The 21,025-nt window shown below is 38.1% G+C and overlaps 1 protein-coding gene across 1 annotated transcript; it reads right to left on the bottom strand.

Annotated features, from left to right (window-relative positions):
- Window positions 1-385: 385 nt before the first annotated feature.
- Window positions 386-20,435, bottom strand: LOC145774750 (uncharacterized). The gene is made up of 8 exons (XM_082586056.1): window positions 20,332-20,435; window positions 19,271-19,480; window positions 15,622-15,696; window positions 14,533-14,631; window positions 11,240-11,471; window positions 6,125-6,270; window positions 1,990-2,073; window positions 386-1,351 (listed from the first exon to the last, which is right to left on the bottom strand). Exons 1-8 carry the CDS (start codon window positions 20,383-20,385, stop codon window positions 1,304-1,306), a joined length of 948 nt encoding a protein of 315 aa, XP_082442182.1. The 5' UTR covers window positions 20,386-20,435; the 3' UTR covers window positions 386-1,303.
- Window positions 20,436-21,025: the final 590 nt, after the last annotated feature.

The following is a 21,025-nucleotide window of genomic DNA, read 5'->3' as shown; positions in this document are numbered from 1 at the left end:
GCTGGCCTAATAAACTATAGAGTTGTTCGAACCTACAGGATATTTAGGCTACTCAAGCGCGATCGAAGCTTTTCAAATCCGTACTAAGTAGGCTATAATAACTTCATTCGACACGATACAAGAAGATCCAAACGAAGTTTTGTATCGTTTCTAAAGCGTTTTGCAAGATTTTTCTTCAAACCTCCTGTAGACCTAAGCGTAGACGCCATGCTTTTAAACTATATGATATAGCCATAGCCTTGTGCTTTTCAGTTCTAAGCAGAGGCGAATTAGCCCACAGGGGATTTGGGAACTTTTTCCGGTGAGCAGGTTGAAATTTTGTTTTTAAGTTTTGGTTTTATGGTTCTTGTTTGTTTATGCTATTTCATGCAAGCAACAATACGAAATTACTTAAATTTATTTCAAAACAGAGACAAAGGTTTGCTTGAAACGTAGAAACTTTACTTTTCTTGAAAGTTTTTTACCATTCTAGCAAATAGGCCTATCATACCATTCTTGCCTACCAAAACCATTCTATCATTTAGAATGCAAAATACTTTTTACAATAAATTGTTCAATGAGGCTATAGCTGTTAATCTGACCATTTGCAGCAATTCATTTTCAATTTTTATCTTTTTATTTTTTTTATGGAAATTAACAAAACTACGTGAAAATGCTTAACCTCCTTTTTTCTGAAAAACACTTTCTTGTGGCTTAATTCAAGTTTTCAACTTATTCCTTTGAAGAGCACCGACTAGTTCAACAGTTTTCCGATACCCTCATAAGCCTACTTGTGCATGCTTCCACTTGAAAATTTACAAACATTGGTTGTTTAACTTTTGAGCTGAACGTGATCCGCCGGGATTTGGAAAGTTGATTTTTGTTTGAAATATTTCCAATGACAATACTTTATTACGCGATATTTTCGTGTTCAGCTTTAAATGATGAGACTTTGTTATAAAGTGCAATAAATCACAGTTCAATAGAGTAGACATCCAAGTTAAATCGGATATTTAGTATGCTAAGCGAATAAACACAAAATCACACGATCATGAAACAGCGATGTCATCGGATTGACACAAAATATTGGAATATTCTAAATAGAATATTATTTGCTTGTCAAAACAATTTAGAATTCTACTCTAATGTCATAATCTACAGTGGACTGCACAATACAAGATCTAGCCTACAGTATACGTGGAGTCGAAACTTAATCGAATTCAAATGAAATATGCTATTTTTGAAAAAATAAATAATCTTTGTTGCTACTACAGGAATTCTACACATATTGCTGTCTTCATCTTGAATGCTGCGGCGATTCCGCTCAGTCTAAATCACTCCTTAAGGAACACGCGGCGATCATGGCTATAAGCTGAAAAGAAACGCATTATAGCTCCAAAATAAAGTGACTAAATATTTGTGGAGCTAATATTCATATAATTCTTTCACACAGCTACACTAATCTTTTATCAGGAACTATAGGCCTACTCTACTTTGGTGTACAGCATAGACAAAGTGCAGCAGAGTGTTTGTTTGTTTATTGGAGTGAAGCTGTTAGTGAATAACTGACGGTCACAAAGTAAAAGCTTTGTTACGTGGTAAGATGGTGCAACGTGCAAGGTTTGATATTTTGGAAGAAATACTCTGACCGTAAGCAAATTTATAAATTGCAGGTGGATAGACACAGTAGAGAATCTGGGCCACATATTCTCTCCAGCAACTTTTTCTCCGATAGCCTAATCTTTTTTCACGTTCTCGTATGCAGTGTCCGAACCGGGATTAACAGTTACGCTACTTTCCCGATAAATTGTTCTAGTTTTATTTCTAGGTCAGGGGAAAATTTTAGCAGTTGCAGGTTTTGCTGTGGTTGTTTTGTTGGTTTTGTTTCTTTTCAAACCGACTTACATTAAATAAATATCGTTGTTGATTTGAACAAAGAAAGGCCAACACTGCAGTCATTGATACATAGCCTATTCATAGACGTTAAGCATAAAAACAGTGGTAGCTCACCATAACCACAGCTATCCCGACAGAAACTCCTCCAATAATAAGCAGGTTTTGTTGCACCCATTCTTCAATTGCTGATGTGCAACCCTAAATGAAAATATTATTTTGATACAATTGCCTAAAAAGCATTGATTATTTTACTTTCTTCATTTTATCTCGATTCCTTCCGAAAAAAAAGAAGATAAATAATAATGTTGTGGTTTATTTATTGTCGCTCTACAACAGCTAGATTCTTAACGACAGGGTTCATTTTTAATTTGTGTATCAGATTTACGATGTTTTTTTTACCAGACAATAATCCTCACTGCGTTGCGTACACTGTACAGTAAGAAAGAATCGTAGCGTTTTTAAATTCTTTGGTAGGCTATAACCTGACCTGGAATCGATCTTAGATCTAGCAGCACTAGGGCCGAAGGCGAAACCCCTCGGCCACTGAGCTAGGTAATTGAAGGTATTTACATATTAAGTAAAGAACAGTAGGCTGTAGATTGAGTCGAATTTATTGCAAGATTACAAGTGGCCCTCGAAAATCAATTAGACAAATTATTTTGGTTTGATATTCATTATTACTTTAAAAAAATATAATTTCATTTTGACGCAAAAACTTTCTGTCTAGGTTTTGTTTCGAGCAATTTGTTTCTTCGTGCCCTCAAAGCGTAGCAAGCATCACCGCAAGGTATTTAAAATGTTAGTTCGGGCTAAAATATAGCTTAAGGGCTGAGACGTAACCTATTTTAAAAATCACTTCAAAACAAAACGCTACAAAAGTTCTTTGTCGTACTTTTGTTTCTGCTTGAATTGCATTTATTAGCAAAGTATTTTGTTTACTTTTGATGTACCGGTAATACTGTACCAACCTTTCGTGTGACCTGATAACTTGTGGACTATAGGTAGTTTTAGTCCGTCTTGACTAATTGAGAAAGAGCGCTGTTGGAACAGCATTGTGATGTCATAGCTTATTCGATAATCAAACCAGAAAAAATAGGGACTTGATGTGTGGGCGACTAATCTTGCGTGGGCATTATTTGACGTGTGCTTTGTTGCACTGATAGGCAACATCACTCCAAAATGATCAACGTCGCAATGATACAAGATCTACAAACAACCAGTAAGCTTTGCAAAGGAAAAAAATACATTATAGAAATAGGCCAGTGGTTTTCAACCAGGGTTCCGCGCAGGGTTGTCAGATTGGAATAATTGATTCCAGATCTGGAATCAAAACGAACTGTCTAGTAGAGAAAAAAAATGTCTGGAATCTGGAATAATTTTTAGAAGCAAATTGGGATTATTTAGACATGTCTAGATTGTTTCGGTAATTGTCTTTTTTTCATTGCATTTAGTAGCTGCAACGCGTGCGCGTAACTTTCTGCCCTAGTTCCGTCTCTTTCTTTGAAACTTTGTTGCTGAATTGCACGCTCTCTGGCGCGAAAGCCTGTCTGTGAGAAGTGTGACGCAACCTAGTTAGCTGACAGGACTTTCCGCACACTTAACACTGGGTTATATTTCCATGTATGTTAAGTTTACTTTTAATCATTATGTTTTTAGGTTGTTACAGAATACAGTACCGTAGTTATTGTTAAGTACCGGTACGGTATTTATTGATTTTCATATTTTGTTGCATCGAAGAAGTTAGATAAGAAGTTCAAAAATCCAAGCGTATGTGAAGTTTATTGTAGGAAGAATATGGCTCTACGCAGTGGCGTATCCTGGTGGGTTGAGCAAGGGATTGAAGGGAAGCAATAAAACTCATGGGGGGTAAGAACGTTTTGAAGACACGCGTATTCTAGGGGGTCCGAGGGCATGCCCCCTGGAAAAATTTTGCAAAATTACACTCAAATAATGGATTATAGTGCTTTCTGGAAACACTTTTAGGGTAGGCTCGCTTGAAAACGTTCTATTTCAATGAACATTATGACTGAATGTACCGTATTAATTATCACCATTGTCATGTACAGCGCCCAGGAGCATAGTTTGACTGTGGATGTGGCGCTATATAAATATTGTTATTATTATTATTATTATTATTAGGCTAATATTTGTATGTACGGTATGATATTTTTTAGCAGATGTACAGCGATTAACTTATCAAAGGTAGCTCTTACACAAACAGGCAAAAACTGGGCAAGGCTTCTCAGCAGGAGGCAACCCTACGTACATTTTTCAAGAATTCTAATGATATAAAGAAAAAAACAGTTGCTCTTTCACTTGCTGTGTTCATTTGTTAGCATACATCGTTTACACTGCCGACCATTTGACAAACTTTTTCAACAAGCACGCAGGCACAGATATAAAATTGGGGTGAACAAAGGCTACAAAACTTGATAAAAAATGTGCTGGCATCATTTTATCGTAGGGATATTTTCATTTCAACATGAAGATTCTCACCACTACTTATTGTAAGTTATATCATATTTACATTACAATATAGCCTATATATTATATTTACATATTTACACTGCGTATTTAATGGTATTTTGTTTTAGACTTAAAATGAAATGTCTAGAATAAATTTAGAATAATTTAGAATCAAACTGACATGCAATCTGGAAGGGAAGGCTACAACTAATCTGACAACCCTGGTTCCGCGGAACCCTAAGGTTCCGTCAGTAAGTCTAGGGGTTCTGCAAGTTTACATTTAAAATCCGAGAGTCTATTTTATTATTATATGCATATTGTTTAAATACAATCAAATACTGATTAGGCTTGCCACTATTAATAAATTTGCAAAACTTTAACACGTTCGCTGCGATCTCAAATTTTCGTTGTTTTCTTGTGGTGCGATTACATTTAACTTTCTGCTTTCCCACCAAATCGTCAACATGTTTTCTTCGCTTCAAAGGAGTTCTTTCAGACGTTCGTAAACCGGTGAGTCAAATCGCCGTGAACGTGTTAGAGATCCAGGGATAGTAAAAATCATTTTGTTTTGCCAGTATTAGGTTTGTTTTTATATGGATTTATAATTTATAAAATTTTGCTTACAGCCTTACATGAGTATTTTAATTTTATTTTATTAATCAAACGATCAGTGGCGTAGCCAGAAAAAAAATTGGGGGGGCCAAATATTTGATGAATTGAAAAGAACGACAAAGTGTTTGATTTAAGACATCGCCACCTGATGTGCAGTGACGTATCCTGGTGGGTTAAGCAAGGGAAGCAATAAAGCTGGTGGGGGGTTAGAGCGTGCCGAAGGCAGGCGTATTCTAGGGAGGTCCGGGGGCATGCTCCCCCGGAAAATTTTTGAAAAATTACACTCAAATAATGGATTACAGCGTTTTCTGGAAACACTTTCAGGGTAATATTTGTATTGAATTTATTAGCAGATAAACAGCTATTAACTTATTAAAGGTAGTTGTTACACACAAACGGGCAAAAACTGCGCTAAAATTAGAGAACACAAAAACTCAGCTACACAAAAACTACACAAAAACCCAACAGAGTAAGTTAACGATTCTGAAATTGCTTCCACAGATTAGGTAAAAGAAGCGTAAATCGCGTAAACTTTGCGCGATTTACGATTTGCAAAATTTATTGGTGTCTTTCTGTGTGTCTAAAACAAGTCCTGAGGGGTGTTAATAGTTAATAGCCAGATGTCTTGGAAAACGATATAAATTTATACAAATTATATTATATTTTCAACAAATGGTTCAACTTCGGAATCCAAACTTTGAAAATTTGGGGGGGCATGGCCCCTTTCACCACCCCCCTGGCTACGCCTATGTAAACGATGTTTTTGCATAAGTCAATTAAATTATGGGAACAGGGGTTCTTCGAGCTTTTGGAATGTTTCATTAGGTTCCGTTCTACCAAAAAGGTTGAAAACCACTGAAATAGGCTGATCAATGATAATTATCTTAAAATCCATTATGGAAATGACTGTAGAGCCTTGCTTGATTGATAAAATGGGTTCAAGTGGAAATTAAGTAAAAGCTAGTTATGGTTGCTACAACTGAAACTAATTTCAAGATATGCTACATTCTACGACCTACATGTCTATAAGTAAGTCTACCGGCAGTCCCTTATGCAATTGACATAGCTGCAGCTTCTGATAGCTTGGAGGAACACGTGCTACATTTGACATAAGTTATAGCTATTTTTAAAAGGTCAAAAATCATGATCATGTAACTAAAATAATAAATACCTGGGTGTTCAAATAGGTTTGTAGAACAGAAAGAGACAAGGTATTGTCTTGACACTTCGCCGTGTCGATATATTCGCCTCCTGCAATTTTGCAACAGCTCACAGGCCAATTTCCACTGAGAAAAGTCGGCGAGGTTGTCACTGACACTTCAAAAACAAAATGCATATGTAGGTTAAGTGTTTGTTGCAAGGTCTGTAAGCTTGACCAGGGCCGTTAAGAGAATAGTTTGGCCCTGGTACCAATGAGATCTTTGGCCTCCAAATCAAGTCATTTTTAAGAAAATGTGTGCTTTATTCAAAGAATATGTGGTGACTTTTTCAAGTTCTCGGGCCTGTTTCTAAAAGTATCTCCTGGACCCCTTGTCAAAGCTACTGAGCCTGACTATGGGTTTAGGACGTGTTGCGGATATTTTCATCCAAACAGTAACACTCAACATAGTTTTAACAGTGATTCAAGTTGTTAATACATTAACAATAGCTTGATGAACAATATGCGCAACTGAGGCAATACGCTTATAGCTTTCTTCAATATTTATTTCGATACACTATCAGTTTGCTAGGCCAGCGCTTGCTTAGATATTTTTTAATCAGTCTCATACCGTATAAAAGCTTTTAAGGTTAAAGATATGTTCAATAGAAAATATCTCGAAAACTACTGGCAACGAAACGAATTCTTGTTGGTGAAAAGCTTCTTTTTTGATGTTTATTTTATGAAGAAATTTGTTTCGTTTCTTTTTGAATCCCTTTTCATATTTTTCATTTTTTTAGTAGCTTAATTATTACGGCAAATCATCGATGTCAGAAGCAAACGTCAATTTTGGCATTAATCTGACATGTACATGGTGGCAGGGCCTGATTAAGGCTCACAGGGGCCCGAGGCACAGCTAAGTTTAGGGGCCCCTGTTGGCAATCGCTTTCAATGCAATACCATGTAGTTTCGGCGAATGATGAAATATGGGCTAACAAATAGTTCAAGCAAAACTATAACTTCATAAATATTAATTTAGCCAATTTACCTACAACTTTCTAACAGTAGCCTATGAACACTCTTATACTTGTTACAAAAATTATTGGATGAAAAATCTCTCTAACAGATTGGAAATTGAGCTCATTTCAATTTCATACCGTACTGGAAACACTAGCAAAATATATGCTACATTTGAATTTGAACTAGCAGAGTTTATTAATTGATCCTTGAAACCAGTGCTGTGTTAAACCCTTTGTGGGCCCCGGGGCCAGAATAATTTTGGGCCCTCTATCGTCAAGCAGACCTATAATATTGTGTATATTTTCACTGCACCGACATGGAAATGTGGTTTAATTCAATAGACTTTCTCACCAGTTTAGAAAACAACACAAGTGTAAGTAACGGCAAACACAGGTCTATCATTTCTTAGCTACACCTTTGCTCGGAATGAAAGCCAAAAGTGTTAACAATTTCTAATAAAAAAAATACTGGCAATGGAACATATCAAGCATATCGGTCACGACGCGGTGATACCATCGTACAAAATTTTGATTGTTTGAACTTTGCCGCCCACTACTGCGCAGATAAAACCAAAACTGTAGAAATTATTAATTTCCATTCAGATTTGGTCATCTGGTAACATTATTGTTTTCCTCATTTTTATTTTTTATCTGGCAACATCACTTGTTCTGTCAACCAAGGTAAAAACATTGTAAATTGTAATAATTGTAAACAAAAGCAGTGTAAAGCGTTTTGAGGATCAGGTGTCAATTATTTTTATTCAACATTATTTCATTCCAAGGCAAAGCTTTCATAATTTTATGCAGGCATTCAAGTCTAATTAAAGTTTTTAGATTATGGTAGCCTAGGTTAGTGGCAAGAATAAACAGGTCCCTTGTGTTAAGAATGATTTTTGTTTTGTACCATACAACATGTGATATGTCAGGCTTATAAGGTATTTGAAGAAAAGAGCAATTTCATGTGCATATATTCAGAAAAAGTAAATACAGAAGAACGTTTCTGCTAACAGTACAGGACAGGTTTTTCCTGCTCGCAACATCACTAGTCAAGGATATTTATAATTATGGTATTGTAAATGTTAAAAATAAAATGATAATTAAACTATCAGAAATACTATTTTGCTTAGGCTACACCTAACAATTTTTTAAAACAAAACACTTTTATTGGTGAAAATAAATTGAATCTGTGAATTCACAAAGGGCCTAACCCCATTTTTTTTATTTTACTTTTTGTTTTTTCCAATTTCTTTCAATGAAAAGAAATTGAATATGTGAATTCAAAAATGGCCCTCCAGTTTTTTTTTATTTTTATTTCACTATTTGTGCTTTCCGATTTCTTTCAATGTCTTCTAAACTAAATGATACTTAAAAAAAAACAGCCAAATTTTTCAAACACATCGGTAAACACATAAAAAAAACCTATCAATTTTTACATTGATTTTGAAATGGGCCCAACTACAGCAATTGCACTTCAACTTCTTTATAGTTTCTCCTCAGAATCCTCACTGAGTGAACTTTTTAAGTATGATGCTTCTTTCCAGTATGTTTAAGCATATAATCATTATCGAAGTTTCACCACAAACGTAAATGACCAAAATAATCAAAATAGTTGTGCCAAAAACACTTTGTGGCAATTAGGCCCTTTTTGAATTCATATAATCAATTGCATCAAATACATTTCAGTTATATGTTAAATACATTTCTGCAGATCATGTTACTAACGTTATCGCATTTTAACTTTGTTTTTAGAGATGTTTCCTTGTAGTTAGGGCCCAAATTTGTATAATAAGGCCCAAATTTGAGATGTTTTAGTATAATAAGGGCCTAAATCATCTTCTTAATGGACAAGTACATGCAGTGAACTTTAGCAACTCAAAAAACACTTTACTGAAACGCAAAAATCTATTATTTGTGGGCCCCTGAGATGGTGGGCCCGAGGTCCGGCCCCCTTTACACGGCACTGCTTGAAACCTATAAAAGGATTGACGCCTACGGTACTAAGGTAAAAAAATTGGGGGCCCCCAAAGCCAGGGGGCCTGAGGCCTGTGCCTCGTGTGCCTCATGGTTAATCGGGCTCTGCATGGTGGTGGTATTAATGAGTTACAATCGAAAACGTTATTTGTGTATTCATAATCGACTTGATGAACAAAATTTAAATGAAAACATAACCGAACACGATAACGAATATTTTTTTAAGTCATTATGTTTCATTATAAATCAAAATTACCCAGATTGCTCTTCCATTCCATGTGTTCTTTTGTTTTTTGCAATGCTTTTTTATATCAAAATAGCACTTCTTGAAGCTGGGCGTCGTAATTTGATAACCACTTAACTTTGCTACCTTTTGGCCTTTTACTACTATCCTGAGAAGGGCGTAGTCAGGGGAAAAAATAGGGAAATTGCTCCGTCCCGAAATATTTCAAATGAAAATTTTTGTATTTTGTTACAGCATCACTTGACAAAGTTTTACTCTTGATTTAAGCTGAAACTACTCTCAAAATGCGGTATTTTTTCACAATTTTATGGGGGACGCCCCTAAGACTCCCTTCTGCTGGGTGTTTCGCCTTTATCGTCTTGTTGCCGGGTTTATTGCCATGTGCAAACGTATTTCTTTACCCCCTCCTCTTCGAAATTTTGTGCTGGCTACGCTCCTGCAGCCTAATATGCCTTCTATTATGCATCGTAGCCTATAAGTTACTGGTACTCATTGTAGTAAATCGCGCTTCTAATGAGGCTGATGAAAACCGACTCTGTGGTAACGATGGGTAGTTTATCGCCTTGTGTTGATAAGCGGATATGTGGTTGGTCAATTGGTCAAAGTGAAATCCGGCCTTTGCCAAAGCAAGTGCCAAAGCAAAGAAGTACTTATAGTAAAAGAAATACAGAATGTAAATTTGGCTAATCAGAAGAATTTAAACTAACTTGAATTGGTTATGTTATGTTATGTTATATATGGCCGAGTGCCGAGTGGTTATAGCCAGTGGCGTAGCTAGGGGGGGGGGGGGGGGGGGGGGGGGGGCGGACCGCCCCGGGCGGCACGTCTGGGGGGCGGCACTTTCAGACAAGACGTTTTTTTTTTGTTGATAATGCAAAAGTACACGGAAAATAAAAGCAAACAGAATGGCAACGTTCAAAACAGTGGCGTAGCCAAGGGGGAGGAGGGGTTTGGGGGTTACAACCCCCTTTTGGCACGCATGTGACGTCACAATATTGAGAATGATGCTTTCAGTCTCTATGTCTCTAAAACAAAGTTTGCCTAATTTTAAACGAAACTCCATTAAAAGAGCGAGTTTTGCCAATAGCAAACATTCAAATATCTCAGCCAGGAATTAGCAACAAGAAAACATAGAGACTTAGCTTTATTAAGTTACCGAAAAATTCCCAAGAAAACATGATCTTATCCTTTTGCTATGCCACCGGACAGCACCATTTTACAGGAATATTTATACTAGGGGATTTATACCCACATTTTTGTTGAAAATGCTCTCAAAATGCACCAAATCCAAAGTAATTTTTCAAAATTTTCTGGGGGAGGCCCCCCAGACCCCCCGCCGCTGGGTGTCGTCTATGGCAAGGACGCCGGCGGGCTTCACCCGCCGGCCCTTAAAACCCCCCCTTTCAAAATTACTGGCTACGCTACTGGTTCAAAACATACAATAATTACACTTTAAGTCAATTAAAAAAAATTCATTTTCACATGCTTTTTCTTGAATGAGCGGCAAAATCTGAATCCGCCCCGGGCGGCACATTCCCTAGCTACGCCACTGGTTATAGCTTTTGGCTTTGGTGCTGGTACATCTGAGATCGATTACAGGTCAGGTCAAACCGAAGACATTAAAAACTGTACCGATTGTGTTCTTTCTTGCATACCGCAGTGAGAATAAGTTAGGTAATAATGTGATGACAACGTAAACCTGATATAAAATTTAAAAAAATGAGCCCTGTCTCTAAAAGACTTTAGCTGTTGTAGAACGGCAATTAATAAAACCATAATATTATTATTAATTACTATCATTCTGACATTATAGCTCCTGAAAAGAGTCAGACGAAAACCTGAAGCGAACTATGTGCAATCTTCAACTCGCAATTTTCCAATTTTGTGCCACCAATCAACTCTACAAGCACTTACTTGTGCTGTTCATAGTTTGGCTTGTTCCTGTTGTGTTGGATTGTGCTGTTTCAGGAGCAGGAATGCTGGTAACCGCCACATTTGTCATCGTCATATTCGTCATAGTCATATTTGTCGTCATCATAAGAGTTGCAGTTGCTACGTTATCAGGCATTGCGCTGGTAGACATAGAAGAGTTCGAAGGGTTGTAATTTATGAAGTCACCGGTTCCGTTGTAACCGCAGCATTGAAACTGTGAAGACATGACGATAATGACACTAATTAAATAAAGTTCGTCACATATTTTTGAAAACTTCTGATTTTACTCAGCTACTAGAAGCCTGTCTGCATTATCATCCCCCTCTACAATCCACTGGTGGGTCACTTCCATTTTAACAAAAAATAAACTCTCTCGCATTTTCTAGAAAAAATTATGTATTAAATGCAGCGATTGGCACAAGAGCCTGCCAACCACCACTCAACTTAGCTACTTGTGCTTAGAGATGTGAGTCGTTTTTTTTGTGTTTATTTATTTTCAAAAAACATGTTTGTTTTTTTTAAATAAAAAAGTAAAAAACTTTTGCTTCTCAGAAATATTTCTTCTGAAATAATCAAGACATCGATCAGTTACTAAATACAACTTTGTCACTAAACATTTCATTAAAATCTTTTTTTGACTTCACCAATGATCCAAAAGGATGCGTTGTATGATAAAATAATCAAAAAAAGTACAGAGTTTCACACTAAACTTGGCCAATGCAAGTTTATTATACGTTGAACTTGAAAGAACAAAAATTTGCCAATTTAGTGTGGTGCTGTTCACTTTTTTTTATTGATAAGTTAACCTGTATCAGTCGACTAGACCAGGGGTCGCCAAACTTTTTTCCCTGAGGGCCGGATTGCTGCGAGATTAACAGCTGCGGGCCGGATGCAAATTGCGAAAAGGTTGCGAAAAACAACTTGCAAAAAACAACTATTTAGAATCTCCATTGACTTGAAATGAGCACAATAAATAACAAAGTCAGCGGTGGAATAGCAAAGTTGTGATGAAAATCGTAAGGTTGCTGGAAAATTTATCCCCTACTGTGATACTCTGCAGGGCATCGTACTCTTGAAACAACATTACATTTTTCCAAATTTGACCTAGGCGGTCCCCATTTGCGGTGGCCTAATGATAAAAGAAACATAAGAAGAAACAATATGGAAAAAACAATGCAGGTTGCGTGTAGCTCAACAGCAACGTCAGTACTTTACAAAAAGTTTTGTAACTTTTTTCCTTAACAGTTGTATAGTGCAGCTGTTATTTCCGCAGCACGTGGCGGGCCGAATGAAATCAGTTCGCGGGCCGGTTCCGGCCCCGGGCCGTAGTTTGGTGACCCCTGGACTAGACTGTATTTTAATTTCTTATCATCAAGGACCGCTTCACTGTTATTTATTTATTTATTTGTCTCAATTAGCCAATTATAATTATCACTGATGAGTTTAGGGGTGGCTGCTGGACTTGAAAACCTTTAATGGTCACTTTGCATGTAATGCTATTTTCATTTTCATTTTTTACTGTGATCTTTTCAACAGTTTTACTGTACATAGTGTTTTGATTCATCCTACATGTTTTTTTTTCGCAGAAGCCAATAAATATCGATCTCTTTCTATAAAATCAAATATAGTTATTACTATCTGAAGCCTTTACAAATTGTTTCACCTAACGGATCATCAGAAGGTCTTATTCAAATAGAATAAGACCTTCTGAATCTATTTGAATAAGACCTTCTGATGATCCGTTAGGTGAAACAATTTGTAAAGGCTTCAGATAGTAATAACTATATTTGATTTAATTCGCTCTGCTTTGCCTTTTTGCTTGGCATTGAGCACTTTTTGTAGTATTAATAGTTTTCATTGTTTTATCTCTCTCTATAGATTCACCAATTAGACTTCAAAGAACATCATACTACTCCATACGATTCTTGTTGTAATAGGCTATAAAATAGGTTATGTGAACGATGCAATGAAAGAAATGAGAGAAATGAAAGAAATAAACAAACTAATAACAGGAATTAAGACAAGCAATAAAAGAGGTTGACTGTAAACATGATCGTTGCTGGGACCGACGAACCCTCTTCCTCATCATTATTGGTAGCACTTGAAGTTGGGTGGTTCATTGGTATCACTTGCTGAGCATGCGACAACACTTCTGACTTACAGAACTTAGTCAAAACATCAGCAAACTAATTTATAGTAAGTTATTCAGCAGCTGCTGTAAATCAACACTTTCTTTTGCAATTCTTTGTTATGATAAGTGAAAACAGTTATCACTTGAAAAAATGTATGAAACGATTGGAAATAGGATAATAAGAATAATAATAAAACGAATAAAAATACAAAAAAGTAAATAAAAAGATTGAAAAAACGACGTAAAAAGAAAGCGTTTTTAACCATCCCTAAATGCTTCAACTTGCTTTAGCCTATTCCTACCACGCACTGTATATTGTGCTTTACCATACACATTCGTGGCCAATGATGATAAAAAACATCCGAGTTTGACGTCAGTCGTCACTAACTAGGACTCGACTCCGTTTCTGACTCCAAACATTGCAAAAGGCTATGAAGTTTAACTACATAAATTAGCAAAAAATACTTCTGTTATGAATAAAAAAGACCTCTCCGAAAACTTGCAACTGCAGCACTTTTGAACAATATAAGCTACAGTATAGACAAGAAAAAAGAGGACAAAAAGCCTTGTCTTTATAGAGATACAAATGCGGTAGGATGGATGCAAAAGCGCCACTTTAAAATAACACGTTAGCTAAGAAAAATAGGGCGTGTAGGTTTTTTTCTTCCTACTGTAGACTTCGTAACAAATTCTGGGCCTCTAAAAACGTAAAACCTGGACCACACCTGTCAAGTCTAACATGTTAGTCACTCACGCGTGTGTTGCAAAAAACCTTTACTACTCATTACTGAAAGGCATTTTCCATGAAATCAAGAGTAGTAGACTCATATTATTTCTTGTATAAAGTCAAACAAGGTCATTCATAAAATTTCTCCGCCATTCTCTTAAATGTAGCTGTTGTGAATGCTGGTGTTTCATTATTAGATTTGGCTATTACAATTCACAATACACTGTGTATAAATCATTGACAGTTGTTGCTGCTAAAGTTATAAGCTAAATATGATAATTAAATATCTTTTAGCTTTGTGATTTTCTTTATAATTTATGTAAATCTTATTAAAGTAAAGTAGGCTACAGATAATTATAAAGCCGCTGGAGTGTTTAATCAAACAGAGCTACACAAAAGGTAAACAAGATTTCGTACAAACTGTTGCACAGAATCCACTATCACAACTTCTTCAGCAATAGCATCATATGCTTCCACATACCGCTTTAAGTTTTCATTGATGGTTTCATAAAAAAACTGCAAAATATCAAATACGGCATCACATCATCACTGGATTTACACTATAGCCTACAACCACTTAGGCCTACACTGCTTATATAGTAACTATCACACAACTTTAAACTTACTCGGAAAAAGTTGGTCGTCAACTATGCTGGAAACTAGCAAATTTTTAGTTAGGACTTTAAAACAAGTTGCAGCAATATTGAAACAAGTTTGCTCCATTGAATAACTTCAGTATTGCGGCAAATATTTATAGACCTATAGGGTACCGGTACACAATTTTATGACCCATTGTAAGCCTTTACTTTTGTTTTGAAAGTTTAGTTTACAACCCCAATTAACCAGCAGCATAATATTCTAAACATTAAAAAGCGCGCAGGCACATTTATTCAAATTGTGTTTACATCATGGTTGTAGCGGGTAGCTGCCCAGGTACCCAAAGGCAGCTACCCGTGTGGGCTGGATTTTTTATTTAAAAAAGCCTGAGTTTTTTTTTAAAGAACGTGGCTAAATCTACAAAATTAGCGTTGCCAGTTGAAGATTTCGGCTTTGATTTGAGAAAACGTCAAAGCTGTTCAAGAAAAAAACTTATGGCAACATCTGTGATGGAGCAAATTTTTTTCTCAAAACTTTTATAAGTTTTATTGTCAACAACTAATCAAATACTGCAAAGTTTGGGTGCTCATCGGAATTGTTATCTTTTCTAGCATTAGTTTTGTTACAAATATTGCTAGAAAAGAAAAACAAATCTAGTCAATTTTTTACATTTAGCAGCTTTAGCAATCACCAACCCAATGCCTAGGAGCAGGATTTTTCACATGAATGCGCAATTGCATGAACAATAACTCAACTTGTTTTTAGACCAATAAACAAATTCGGTAATAAAAAAAAATTGCCTATTTTTACGTGATAAAACACATTTTTGTCTATAAAACTAGCGTTTTTTATCAGGCGGGCGGGGTTTTATTAAAAAAAAACGGATTTTTACAACCCTGGTTTACATACCTGGCCTCCGAAATAGAATGAGACACTGAATACAGCAACCAGACCAAGAAAAAGAAGACCCAGAATTCCAAAATACTGGAAATAAAAATGCTTTCAATAGTTTGTTCAGACTTACAAAAATTGTTAGACAATCAATTCAGTTTATTCATTTCAATTTATGAGGAGGAAGACAAGCACCTTCACGTGGTCCCCCCCGTCAGTAACATACGAAATTATACAAAATACGTATGCGAAACGAAGCTTGTCAAACAAGAGCTAATGAGACTGTTCAGCGCAGGGTGGGTAGGAAAATGCCCTTTTCAGGGCACGGCAGTGCTCGCACTGTCGAAAAGTAGGCCTACCGACGACCCACCGTACTGCAGCTGAACACCGAGGGCATCACGGCCAGCAAGCTCAACATCATCGAGCACCTGGCCACCAAGCATCAAGCTCTCATCATCCTCCTCCAGGAGACTCACTGTACATCTGTGGATAAGTTGGTAATAACCAACTTCACACTCGCAGGCACAACCTGCAGCAGGAAACACGGCCTCGCCACGTTTGTCCATGACCGGCTGAGCTGGTCCTTGGTTGACCAATCCCAAGCTCAATCGGAGATCGAGTGGCTTTGTGTAGATGTAGCAGGCTACAACATCGTCAATGTCTACAAGCCCCCACCTTCGCGGATAACATCAACAGCCATCCCAGTGTTCCCCCACCCCAGCCTCTACGCTGGCGATTTTAACTGCCACCACACTGACTGGGGGTACAACTCCATCAACAACGACGGAGATAGTCTGGCCGCTTGGGCAACCAACAACAACCTCGCCCTCTTATACGATCCTAAGGGCGCACCGAGCTTCCACTCTGGTCGTTGGAACACTGGCACGAACCCAGACCTGGCTTTCGCAAGTGATGACCCCGATGATCGCCAGCCGGACAGACGGGTGTTAGAGAAGTTCCCAAGGTCTCAACACCGACCCTCGCTAATCACGGCCCCTTTGCTTGCCACACCTATTCCGAGCAAGCCTGTCAAGCGATGGAACTTCAGAAAGGCCGATTGGGAATACTACAGCTTCCTCACAAACGAAGCTACGCAGTACCTCCCATCTCCACACACCATCAAAGTGGATGAAGCCTACCAGGACTTCTGTGATGCAATCATATCTGCGGCAAAAGACTCCATCCCGCGAGGTCGACGGAAAAACTACATACCTTGCTGGGATGTAGAGTGCGACAGGCTTTACCGCGACTTCCTCCGTTCCCCCCAGGGTACCGCCACCACCAACTCAGCAACAGCCCTGCTGGCAAGATTGGATTCAAAGAGGAAGAAGCGCTGGACAGAAGCCATAGACTCAATCGACTTCACGCACTCCAGCCGCACAGCATGGAGTACACTCAACAACCTCACTGGCAGATCACGTGCCTCTCGTCGCCAATGCCCCATTTCAGCAAATGCCATCGCCTCACAACTTGTGAAAAATGGAGTGCACAGAACGAGAGACCGTGAATCAGACAAGTCCGTCCTCAAGGAAATGACGGACCTCTGGAAGGTCCCAACACCTGTCGAGGGCAACATCTTTGGTGAGTTTACCCCAGAAGAATTTGCCTCCGCCCTCCAGCACCTAAAGCCAGGCAAATCTCCGGGCCTTGACCACCTATGCCCGGAACTAATACTCCAAGCTGCCCCCTCTATGAGGTCTTGGTTAAAAGAATTCCTTTCCTGCTGCTTGCGTCACCTGCACATGCCAAGAATCTGGAGAAGAGCCCTAGTGGTTGCAGTCCCAAAGCCGAAGAAGCCCCCAGGGGATCCGAAGAGCTACCGCCCCATCTCTCTGCTCTGTATCCCCTTCAAGATACTCGAAAGACTTATCTACGCCCGTGTCGAACCGATAATAGACCCTCAGCTCCCTCGGGAACAAGCCGGCTTTCGCCACGGAAGATCAACTGTAGACCAGGTCACTCTGATGACCCAAGACATCTAGGACAGCTTCTCGGCAAAAAAGAAGGCTGGCGCCGTGTTTGTCGATCTCACGGCTGCCTACGACACTGTATGGCACAGCGGCCTTACCTGCAAACTACTCCGTCTCCTTCCTGACAGGCACATGGTTCATATGATTATGGAACTTGTGCAAAACCGCAGCTTTACCCTTTCCACCGGTAGCGGCCGACGAAGTAGACTACGTCGACTCAGGAACGGCGTCCCACAGGGCTCTGTCCTGGCTCCCCTTCTCTTTAACACTTACATCTATGACCTGCCTGACACCATCTCCAGGAAGTATGCTTACGCAGACGACCTGGCTCTCCTGCATCCAGCCGGAGATTGGCAGTCAATGGAGAGGAACCTAAGCCAGGACACGTCAACTATATCAACATACCTCCAGAAATGGAAGCTACAGCTCAGCAAGGCAAAGACAGTGTCGGCGGCCTTCCACCATGGCCACCTGGAGATGTGGCCTGATTTGTCACATTTTGCAGATTTTGATTACAGCTACTGCTAGTGCTTGACTGACATTTTTTGAGATGTTTTTACTTTTTGCGGTTTCCTAACGACAAAAAACTTTTTTGTTGCCTTGGGGAAGCAGTAGCGAATGAGAAAAAGTAAGTTGAAAAACGCAAAATCAGACTGTTATTGAAAATTAACAGTCTGACTAAAATCTACAAAATCAATTTTTCTTTGTTTTTCAACATGTGAGGATGTTAAAACCTATTGTGTCATCTTGGGAAAAGAATAAAGAAATCGTAAAAATCTAATTTTTAGAAAAATTTATTTAAACGTTCGCCCAAAGTTAGAAAAACCTGGAAATTTCTGCAAAATGTGACAAATCAGGCCGTATCTTTAGGTGGCCATGCTTCCACCTAAACAACAAGGAAGCAAAACGTCAACATTACCACCGATGACGAACACCTCCCCTACTGCGCCGAACCCACCTACCACAGCTTCTGAACAACGTTGAAGATCTTGGAATAAGTGCGGCACACTGGACGAACTACACATGGAACATGGAGTGGCAAAACAACACCTCCCGACTCCGTGATTTCCTACCCGACGTCGATCTCCACCCTCCGGGAATGTCCCTCGCAAGACTTGCGTGGGTCCGGCTTAACCGCTTACGAACCGGCGTCGGTCGCTTTCGTTCAGACATGTGCAAATGGGGCCTGGCTCCCTCACCGGGATGCGAGTGTGGCGCCACAGACCAGACAGTAGATCATGTCGTCCATGACTGCCCAATCCATCAACCACCACATGGAGCGCTTGGACTGAAGGCCCTGGATGACGAGACTGTCGAGTGGCTGATGACATTATGCCCAAACATATAGTCCAGAAGAACAGCTCATACGACGAAGAAGAATTTATGTTTGGAACAATTATAGTTTTTGTATAATGCAAGATTAAAAATCATGCGAACGAATGCTGCTGTAGACTGTATAAGGTCAATTAGATTCCTGATATATCATACTTTCCGGCTTTTTCGTTGTTGCCTTATTGCGATAAAAAAACCTATATTTTTCTAGATATTTCTGGTTAAAGCAATAAGGCAACTTGGTCTACAAAACAACAATTTAAAAAATATTTACTTGAAACTTGCTTTCGTTAATTTATCCGTTCACTGAGTTGTCAAATAGGCTATCAAGATTTAAAAAAAAAATAACCAAAGTTTTAACTTACCAGAGTTAGCATGCATCGGCTTTCCGACACTGCACCACAGCATCCTACAAAAGAAATCAACATCACAAATGCACCCAGTGCAACAATGGTCACTCCAATTGCACCTAGCTGTGATGACGTCACGACTGAATCGAGGGTCATGAGCACGCTTTCACCCACAGTGGTATATTCCAACAACAATCCACAAACGAACAATACCACTCCAGCAAACTGCAATTTCAAATTGACAAAAATCACAAAAATACAGAAGTAAACTTGCCGAATACGCTTTCTATTGTTTTAAGTACGTAGTAGTTTGGTTTATATTTTACTGCTCGGGATAATGTGGCATAGAATGGCTACAGCAAATAGACCAGCACATTAGACTAACACGTTCACATTTACATTGTAGTAAACTTGATTTTTTGTATCGTTAATGATCGAATTATTTTACAAGACCTTACACAGGTTTTCTGCATGCCAATGGGGCTAAACAAGCAACACATTGCAAGTGTTCATCTATCAGGAAAAGGGGCATGAGCATTAGCAACCTATATTTGAAACGCGTTTTTTGACTACGTTACACAACTTAAAAACTTATTGTAAACTATAATTTTAATTCTATTTAGTAAGCAACTTCATTAAATAAAAAAAGGAAAATGCGTAGTTCATTTAAGAGATCATATTTTAATCACTCAAAAGGAAGACACATTTTTGTTGAAATCATGAACTCCTAGCCTTCAAGCTGTTCTGCATTGTTCGCACTTTGTAAGCTACTGTGCAAGAAAAATGAAAGCGACAAACACTGTAGACGAATTTCATGCAATAAACTAATTAGTAAAATTCAAGGATGAAGTTTTAGCAGCAAAAAAAAAATACCAAAAAGGGTTAATCGGTTTAGCACATGAATATTGAGCTATTTTCTGGAGCTTTTCAAAAGTGTAGAATTATCTTTTAGCTGACAATATGGTGAAACTGTTTCTACGCAAGCTAACAATAACAACTTCTTTCTTTAATAAATGTAGCAACAATGTGACACTCAGTAGCCTACATGTGACAAAGCCTACTGGGCTGTTACTCACCAATACTATGACGTTCAATCCTATGAGACATATTTTTGTTCCCTTTTCGCTCATTTTTTATATTGATTGAGAAAAATGTACACGAAATTATTTAACTTATCTCTAGAAAAACAACAAAACTTTATAAAACGTGAGCACCAATTTACGATGTTGGTATTATTTTAAATAACAAGTCGGCCTTGAAATTGATGATTGACAACAACATAAATTTATTGAAAAAAAAGCAGGTTAAGTGTAAACCTTAAAGATTATGAAGGGATGCACATTCCAAGCAATCTCTGTAGGACAAACTGAATAAAACTATGTGGAAACTGTTTGGGCCTTTTGTTGTAGAAATAAGGAAAGCTGCGGAAAAAATAAAACGGTTGATGAACATGACGTTAAATTTGTAGAAATAATCTTACAAAACAGTAGATGACGTCAGTTAATAGCCTACTCTACAGTATACAAGTCCGTCATTGCACATGACTAGGGAAATGTGTTCCGAAAGCTCATGATAAACTGCTGTTATCACAGCAAACACACAGCATTAGGTTGATGCAAACCATTCTACATACGCTTGTGAAATACTTCAATATAGAAGTTGGCCAGGAAATCTGCCTACCCAGAAGGCAACTGTCTATTGAGATTTTATTTTATTTTTTTAATTGTAGCAAATCGTAAATTTTTGCAATGCTTGATTGAGAAATTACGG

This window comes from Aplidium turbinatum, chromosome 1, assembly GCF_918807975.1.
Source record: "Aplidium turbinatum chromosome 1, kaAplTurb1.1, whole genome shotgun sequence".
NCBI classification, from domain to species: Eukaryota; Metazoa; Chordata; class Ascidiacea; order Aplousobranchia; family Polyclinidae; genus Aplidium; species Aplidium turbinatum.
This window is presented reverse-complemented; position numbering and strand designations above follow the sequence as displayed.